The sequence below is a fragment of the Mustela erminea genome, chromosome 5, assembly GCF_009829155.1.
Source record: "Mustela erminea isolate mMusErm1 chromosome 5, mMusErm1.Pri, whole genome shotgun sequence".
Classification (NCBI taxonomy): domain Eukaryota; kingdom Metazoa; phylum Chordata; class Mammalia; order Carnivora; family Mustelidae; genus Mustela; species Mustela erminea.
Genome location: NC_045618.1, coordinates 54,212,390 through 54,222,121, shown reverse-complemented (window position 1 = coordinate 54,222,121; position 9,732 = coordinate 54,212,390). Strand labels below are relative to the sequence as shown.

The following is a 9,732-nucleotide window of genomic DNA, read 5'->3' as shown; positions in this document are numbered from 1 at the left end:
TGGCGCACCTGGGTGGCTCAGTTGGTTAAGTGTCTGACTCCTGATTTCAGCTCAGATCATGATTTCAGGGTCATGAGGTCAAGCCCCGTGTCTGGCTCTGTACTCTGCCTCGAGTTTGCTTGTCCCTTTCCCTCCCCCTCTATCTCTCACCTTGCTTGTGTGTGCATGCACACACATTCTCTCTCAAATAAATAAATAAAATCTTAGAAAGAAAAAAGAAATAGGATTACGTCAAACTCAAAACTCTCAAAACTGCTGCACAGCAAAGAGACTACTTACAGAATGGGAGAAAATATTTTCAAACAATCTATATTATAAAGCATCCAAAATATATGAAGAACTCCTATAACTCAGTAGCAAAACAAATAATCCAATCAAAATGGGTAAACAAATGAATAGACATTTCTCAAAGACATACAAATGGCCAACAACAGGTACATGCAAAGTTGCTTGCTAATCATCAGGGAAATGAAATCAGGTAGTACCATGTACCTGTTAGAATGGCTATTATAAAAAACAAGGGATAACAAGTGTTGGCAAGGATGTGGAAAAAATGGAAATTTTGTGCAATGTTGGTAGAAAGATAAATTTGTGCAGCCACTGTAGAAAACCGTCTGGAGTTTCCTCAAAGAATTAAAAATAGAACTACCATATGATCCAACAATCTCACTTCTGGGCATATTCTTGAAGGAAATGAAATCACTGTGTTAAGGAGATAGCTGTAATCCTATGTTCATTGCAGGGTTGTTTACAATAGCCAACACATGGAAACAACCTTAGTGTCCACTGATGGATGTATGGATAAAGAAGCTGTGATACACACACATGCACACACAGAGTGGAATATTATTCAGCCATAAAAAGAAGGAAATCCTGCCTTTTTCAGTAGTATGGGTGCACCTTGAGGGCATGATGCTAAGTGGAATAAGTCAGGCAGAGAAAGACAATACTGTACATTCTTTCTTATATGTGGAATTTTGAAAAGCCAAACTCATAGAAACTGTAGAACAGTGGTTGCCAAGGAGCAAAGGGTAGGAACATGGGAACATATTGTCCAAAGGGTACAAACTTCCAGCTATAAGATGGATAAGTTCTGGGGGTTTAATGTATAGCATAGTAACAGTAGCTAACAATTCTGTATTATATACAGAAAATTGTTGAGAGTAAATTTTAAATGTTACCACCATATACATAATAGTAACTGTTGAGGTGTTGGTGATGTTTATTGTGATAATTTTATAATGTATGTGTGTAACAAGTCATGCTATACACATTTTAAAAATTTTTATTTATTTTTTACATGCTGTATACTTTAAACTTAGAGAGTATCATATGCCAATATCTCAGTAAATCTGGAAAAAAAGGGATATTTACAGGCATTTTTACAAAGAGATTCTAGCATGATTGGTGAATTATAAGGCTGGTTAATGTTCAACAGGCCATATCTGGAGTTAACTGTTCTTTTGGACAGAAATTATATACATCTCTATTGAGCAAAAATCTATGAGGAAAATCGGAACTTCACTAAGTCTGTATCCTTTAATCAATACTTAGTTGGTGAATTAAGTATATTCTCCTGGATAATCCACGAGTGCCCTTTGCCGTCATGTAATGTTGAAAGGATAAACACCAAATTTTTGCCTCAAAGTTTTATACTTCTATACTTTTATACTTCTTCATGTTTGCTGACCTTTTAATTTTTCTTCTTTATGAATTGTCAATTCATTCTTTTTGTCTTCTACTGGTTCTACTATATTTGGTTATAGAGTAGAAGACAGTATATGTCTGTAATGGTTAATTTATATTCTTATTTAAAATGTATTTTATTTTAATGTTTTTCATATTTAATATATGTAATATCCAAGAGAATTGTATTTTGGGTCTTATTTTGAATGCAATAATCTTAATGTACTCAATTATGTATCCTTGTATTAACAGTTTTTGCATGAGTTATCTTATAGTATTCAAATTTGCTGCACTCTGACTTCTTTTAGTTGATTCTCTATTGTTTCTCCAGAAAGTAAAGGGTTTGTGCACACATCTCTCCATCTCCATCTCTATGTCTCTTGTCCTAATCTTGTCCTAATCTGTTTCTACTCCACGTGTTCATATCTTCCCCCATTATTCTAAGTCTTTCATATTTACTCATACTTGTTGCTCTTAATTGTTGTGTGGACCTTTGAACACACAGAGACTGAGCTGACAAAATGTGTCAAGATTTCTAAGTTCTACAACTTTTTTTCATAAAGTTTTGGAGTTTTTTTCCATTTAAAAATTAGAAAATGCATCTTTTATTAGATATTTTCCTGGGTCATATCCTAAAATAAAGATAGAAAGTATGTAAGAAATAGAACAGCGAAGCTTTACTTTTTACAAGAAAATTCTAAACCTCTTTCCTCTATCCCTTGTAATCCTATGCAGCAGTTCCCTTGGCCTGATGATCTGTTTGAAAATCCTGGAACTCTATTCATCACTTAGCTACAGCCTTCTGCTGTAATTAGATGCCTTTCTCAAAACAACAGAGTTTCATTTAGCTCCTTGCCCTGGGGAGGGTGGGTGGAAAGATATGGGCAATGCTTATACACAGGAGCAGTCGGTGTTCCAGTCGGTGGAACTTCTCTTACTCCCTGATTATGCTGCCACCCAAGATCTTTTGATAGATTAGGTAGGTGGTCTAGTGAAGAGGAACTGAGGGCTTGGTGGACCATCTTCTATCAGAAGAAAAATTCCTTCACAGATTCCTATGCTTCCAGAGAAGAAAGATATAATAAAATGAGCAGGAACCGAAATTATATAGGAAAGAAGTGTGGGACAACTACATAGAGAAAGGCGTATGAAAGAAAGTAAAGTTGATTTTTTTCTAGTTTTTTTTTTTGAGAAATAATTGACATACATTGCTATAAGTTGAAGGTATACAGTATGATGGATTGATTTACATGTATTATGAAATGATTATGATAATAGTTTTAATTAACACTGATAATCTTGTAGATTAAATAAAAAGAAAAGAGAAAAAATTCTTGTGATGAGAACTCTTAGGATTAACCCTCAACAACTTTTTTATATATCATATAGCAGCATTAACTATAGTCCTAATGTTGTAGTGAAGTTGATTTTTAGTGGGAGTCCAGTTTTGAGAATCAAGATAGGGGAGAGAGATAGAGTAAAAGAGTTACCACAAGGTTACAATTACTGTCCCTGCTTTTAAGATCTCTGATCTGTATTCTGTTATCTCCATCTGTCAGCTCATCTTTGGCTTTACTTGCTGCATTGTCCAGTATGTAATTTGGTCAAACAATTTTAGTGTGACCTAAAACTTCCAAGGATGTCTGTCTCTTTCTCTCTTTTAAGGGAATATATTTTATTTTTTAAATAAAGTTTCTAATTTTAATTCCATATAGTTAACAGTGTTAGGTTAGTTTTAGGTGAAATGATTTGACAATTTTATACATTGCTCAGTGTTCATTGTGATAAGTGTACTCTTAATTCCCTTCACCTATTTTACCCATTGCCCCAATCATCTCTGCTCTCATAACCATCAGTTTGTTCTCTGTTTAAAGTCAAAATGATACATGCACCCCTACGGTTATTGCAGCATTACGTACAATAGCCAAATTATGGAAGCATTCCAAGTGTTTATCGATACATGAATGGATTAAGATGTGGAATATCATTCAGCCACAAAAAGGATAAACCTCGCTATTTGCAACAACACAGAATGGATCTAAAAAGTATAATGGTAAGCAAAATAAGTCAGAGAAAGACCAATACCATGCAATTTCACTCATGTGGAATATAAGAAACAGAACAAGTAAACAAAGGATTTCTGTCTTTTTTGATACTCTATTCTGCTTAATGTGCCAAACAAATGTGCTACTCTAAAATTCTGGATATTAAGTCCCTGAACATTTCTGAATGGTGTCACAAAAAGATTCCATCTAGCTTTTGACTAAATTCATGATACCCGTCTTCAATAAGATTGTCGCAGTTGCTAGGAAAATGTATCTATTTTTGTAGATTTCTGGTACTCTATAAATTTTCTACACATAGCATATTGCCTTATTTTCCTACTCCCACCCCAGAACTTTCCCCCTACATTATTGAAATTGTCATTTCCTGATTTTGCTTTCTCTACCTTAACACCATCTGTTACCTCCCTAAAATCTTGATTTTTCTCTCTGCTGTTTGACTTTCTCTCTCTTTAATGGCACCAATGATATTCAGCCCTAAATCTATGCCTTTTACTTAGTCTTCTAATTTTGATTACTCTTTATCATGTGAAAGTAGGCCATTACTTAATTCTTTGACATTCCTTTTGCCCTGCTTTTTGTCTTTGAAGCAGGGCTTTTAAAAGGCAGATAATATGTAAAAATAGTAGTAATAGTAATATAATAATGCTGATGACAAATACTATGTATTTGTTCTTTTTTGGCCACATATGTTTCCTCCATTAGCTCTTTATATGTTATCCTTTAAGTAAATCTTTGTTTCTCATGACTTCAAATTTTGGATGGCTCCTAAATTTTTCTCTCTAGGTGGGTAATTACTTGTTTCTCAATTACTATGGATTTTTATGAATAAATGGTCCCTTGACTTGGTGATTCTTTTTTTCTTTTTTTAAAAGATTTTATTTATTTGTGAGAGCACGCACTTGCAGGAGTGGGTGGGGAGGAGAAGGGAGAGCAGAGGAAGAGGGACTAATAGACTCCCTGCTGAGCAGGAATCCTGACAACAGGGCTGGATCCCAGAACCCTGACATCATGGCCTGAGCCAAAGTCAGACACCTAAGTGACTGAGCCATTCAGGCACCCCTGGTGAGTCTTTTACTAGCACCAAAACGTTGGTGGATTTTGTTTTTTTCCCATTCTAATCAGCATTCAGCTTTCTCCCTTCCCCGTAACTTGTAGCAATCATATGTAGGTTTAAGGCTTGGGTGTGCCACTAGTAGCTATAAAATCTTGGGTAAGTTAATTTATGTATATATTAAATATCTATGTGGGTGGGATGGAATATTCTTCTGAGTAAAATGGAATTCTTTTTTTTTCCAGATTTATTGAAATAATAATGGACATATAAATTGTGTCAGCTTAAGGTGTACTTTTTTTTGCATTCTTGCTCAAAGTTCATAACAGGAATAATTGTTTTAGATCATGAACAGATATCCATATTTGCATATGTCAGAACAGCACTGGATTTGGAATCAGAAAGTCTGGTTTTTTATTTCAAACTAAGTTACTATGTTTTTAGGTAAGTTACTAACTTCTCTGATTTTGAGATTTTGCATCTATATATAAAAATATTTCTATCAGGTATATCTACCCTACAGGTAATAACAAGCATGAAACATATGAGAGTATTTAGTAAATATGTGCCAAAAAAATAATGTATGATTTTCTAGCTCTAAGATTCCACCATTAAATACTTTAGAAACTTCTGGAGTATGGTGAAAAAAATCTGTATTTTCTTTTTTGACTTTAACAAGGGCATGGACGATTATTACTAATTATATCATGAAGCCTGGAAAATAGAAACTGGATAAATTCCCTGCTATACTGGCTGCTCTTGGAACTATTTCTCCCCCAGCCCTTTCTTTTCCTTTTACATGCTTCTTCTTGTTTTCTAAAATTTCATGAAGTTAAACCATGGACCATTGTAAGTCTTGAGATGAGGCTTCCATACTCCTCTACTGGAAGTTTATAGCAAGAATACCAGGCATTCTCTTGGGAGTGACTGGGAAATGTGTTAATGCTTAGTTTTGAATTTGGAGACTTGCTTTGTGCATGCTGACTTCATAGAAAAAGATGGTAGACTAGAAAAACAGGAACAGTGAAAAATTAGGGACCAGAGAAAGTGGCTTTATTTCAGAGAAGTATTAACTATATTTTAGGAAACATAGGAGCCAGACGAAGTGGTCCTTTTCCTTCTCAAACTTACATATATTTAAGGAGGGAAAATCTATAAAATTGAAACCATTGAGGAATAAAACTGATTGCTCTAAATAAACAATCAGTTATTATCTCTCTTTAGAAAGCTTTCGTCTCCCCTCTCAACTTACTAAACTCCTACAGTTGTTTTCTCAAAACTCATAAGACCTTTCTCCTTCGTGAAGTTGTCTCTGAATTTCCTGGAATCTCGTGTATCCTTCCTGGTCAAGAGTGGATATCTGGTATGTCTCCTATGGTACTACATATTGTGGTTTATTTTTATATGGATAATTGCTTTTCAATTAAAATTCAAGTTTCCTGACTTCTAGGAATAAGAGAAGAGATACATATGAAGTAGAGTTACTAGGAGAATTTTCATGGAGGAAATGGGATTTTGATTTACCTTTAAGGGATCAGTAGTGATTGGAAATGTTCTATATTCCACTATTCTATCCATAACCACTAGCTAGATGAGGCTATTGAGCACTTGAAATGTGACTAGTACAACCAAGGAAATAGATTTTAGTTTCATTTAATAACCATATGTAACTAGTGGCTATGATTTTGGGCTGAGTAGATCCAGGTTTGGCATGTCTCCTCCCAACTTTATGATTTTTCTCGCATGTGGAATCTGAAGCCATATGTGGACTAGAAAACCCAGATTCTCTGTCTATAGCTAGTTGTTTGTTTCTCACTAGACTACTGTTTTCGCCTCTTTAAAAAAATATTTTATTTTTATTTGAGAGAGAAAGAGGGAGAGAGAGAGAAGCAGCAGGGGAAGGCAGAGGGAGAAGCAGACTCTCTGCTGAGTAGGGAGCCCTATGCGATGCCGGGCTTGATCCCAGGACCTTGGGATTATGACCTGAGCTGATGGTAGAAACTTAGCCAACTGAGCCTCCAGGTGCCCCTGTTTTCTCATTTGCAAGTGATTAATTTGAAGTAGGTAATCACTCACGAGATTTGTGAGATAATATTTTTATGATTGATTTCACTCATCATGTACAACTGGGATGAATATATATGTGCATATATAAATACATATAATAAAAGACAAAGCTTTGGGATCCATTTTTTTTTTCTATTTCTGAGTTTCTCTTGCCCTTTCCTTTCAGTTCCAGGTGTGAGGCTTTTTGTGCATTCATGTACCTTTATTTTACCAGCCTTTTACTTTTTATTCTGCCACTTATCTCCTCAGGTCACTGTACCTTTTAGTAGCATATTTAAATATTATGGGAGCAAGAGGGTTTGAGACACACAAAACAGAACTATTGGACTTAGAGGCAAGAGAATATACCTTCCATGTGGTAACATTGTATTCTTTGCAAAAAACAAAAACAAAAACAAAAACAAAAACAAAAACAAAACAAAACTGGGTAAGAACTGGAGAGATTCATGTTGTCACCCAGAATTAGGCTAGGGAATAGTCAGATTTGGCATTGGATCCCAGAGACTTGACAGAGTTGAAGCAGAGAGATGAGATAAGAGGGATAAAAGGGGCTAAGGCTGATGAAGGGATAGGAGAGAGTCAATAGTTATGTGGCAATTACACCGTTAGTGTGTATTTCTTTATCCCTAGCAAATTTCAAAAGCTTAGGGCTCCAATAGCTATAACCAAGGCTCACAAACTTCAGAGATTATGAAGAATCTGGACAGATAAATTAAACTGGCTTTCTTAACTTCCCATAAAACCCCCTTCATTCTTGTACTTTTGGTCATGTCTGGGCTGCTAACCATTCTACTAGGTACTTGCACTTTCTGGGTGCCCATGCAAATACTCTGTGCCATTAATATCTAATCTATGCTTGCCTCAATCCTATCATACTCTTGAATAACCTCTATACCCTATGCCTGGTTCTCTTACACTCACTGTTACCCTGTGGGCATTGTGTGAATTGCAAATATGATTAACAAGTATAAGTATGTATTAACAAGGTATAAGTATGACTATAAGAGACATATTATGTGCCTAAGATTAACAAGGGAAAGAAATGAGACAACTTGAATGGCTGAAGAATTGTTCCATGAACAATTAAAAGAGTAGCAGTGAAGTATGGCAAATGCCATCTTTCTTACCTCCTCTTTCCTTTTCCCCTTGTTTTGTACTATACTACCTTTCCTGCCTCTCCCAAGCCTTGCTATGTGCATGTAAAATGTTTTCATATTTGCTTCATTTTCTTGTTTATAGATGAATAGCCCTGTAAGGCATGGTGTTAGGGATGTTGCATATGTAAGTGACGCAACTGTTTTAGGTGATACCAGGTAAAATGCTTATTTAATAATGGCCCTGTGGGGGGAATTGAGGGAATTGAGGGGATAGTCTTCACAGCCTTGAATAATTATTGTAATAAAGAACTTTATTAACATTCTTATTTTAGATTCTTTTTTATTTTCTTTTATTTGGAAACATTCTAGCTGATAAAGTAATGGATGGCGTGAATCATTCTGTGGTGTCAGAGTTTGTGTTCCTGGGACTCACCAACTCCTGGGAGATCCAAGTTCTTCTCTTTGTTTTCTCCTCCACGTTTTATGTGGCAAGCATGTTGGGAAACTCCCTCATCATGTTCACCGTGGCTTCTAACCCACACTTGCACTCCCCCATGTATTTTCTGTTGGCCAACCTCTCCTTCATTGACCTGGGGGTTTCTTCTGTCATTTCTCCCAAGATGATTTATGATCTTTTTAGAAAGCGTAAAGTCATCTCCTTTGGTGGCTGTATCACTCAAATCTTCTTTCTTCATGTCATTGGTGGTGTGGAGATGGTGCTGCTCATTGCCATGGCTTTTGACAGATATGTTGCCATATGTAAGCCTCTGCACTATTTGACTATTATGAACCGAAAAATGTGTATTTTGCTTCTGGTCGCCGCATGGGTAATTGGCTTGACCCACTCTGCGATTCAACTGCTTTTTGTTATAAAATTGCCATTCTGTGGCCCTAATTTATTAGACAGCTTTTACTGTGACTTCCCTCGGTTCCTCAAACTTGCCTGCACAGATACCTACAATTTAGAGTTCATGGTCACAGCCAACAGTGGATTTATATCTCTGGGATCATTCTTCATATTGTTTGTCTCCTACAGCTTTATCCTGATCACTGTTTGGAAACACTCCTCAAGAGGCTCATCCAAGGCCCTTTCCACTTTGTCAACTCATGTCATGGTGGTGATTTTGTTCTTTGGTCCTTGCATCTTTGTTTATATCTGGCCTCACCCCACATCACACTTAGACAAATTTCTTGCTGTTTTTGATGCAGTTCTTACTCCCTTTTTTAATTCCGTCATCTATACATTTAGGAACAAAGAAATGAAAGTGGCAATGAGGAAAGTATGTAGTCAATTTATTGCTTATAGAAGGATTTCATAAATGACAAAAGTATTAGGGAGTTTCCTTACTGACTTGAGATAACGTTAAATTTCTATGGTTTCAGTATCAGTTTCCAGGAACCTTATTACTGTTTAGGTGTTCCAGATGAAAATAGTATCGTTCTTTAAGAATCTTTTTTTTTTTTTTTATAATTAATTTTTTTTATTTTTTTAATAAACATATATTTTTATCCCCAGGGGTACAGGTCTGTGAATCACCAGGTTTACACACTTCACAGCACTCACCAAAGCACATATCCTCCCCAATGTCCATAATCCCACCCCCTTCTCCCAAACCCCCTCCCCCCAGCAACCCTCAGTTTGTTTTGTGAGATTAAGAGTCACTTATGGTTTGTCTCCCTCCCAATCCCATCTTGTTTCATTGATTCTTCTCCTACCCACTTAAGCCCCCATGTTGCATCACCACTTCCTCATATCAGGGAGATC

General features: G+C 36.0%; 1 protein-coding gene across 1 annotated transcript; it reads left to right on the top strand.

Moving 5' to 3' along the window:
- Positions 1–8,347: 8,347 nt before the first annotated feature.
- On the top strand, positions 8,348–9,286 carry LOC116589970 (olfactory receptor 4F3/4F16/4F29-like). The gene has a single exon (XM_032341698.1). The coding sequence runs from the start codon at positions 8,348–8,350 to the stop codon at positions 9,284–9,286; it is 939 nt and encodes a 312-aa protein (XP_032197589.1).
- The last annotated feature ends 446 nt before the right edge of the window (positions 9,287–9,732 follow it).

Coding starts and splice junctions, on each gene's coding strand:
- LOC116589970 (XM_032341698.1), top strand. CDS start 8,348: ATGGATGGCGTGAATCATTCTGTGGTGTCAGAGTTTGTGTTCCTGGGA.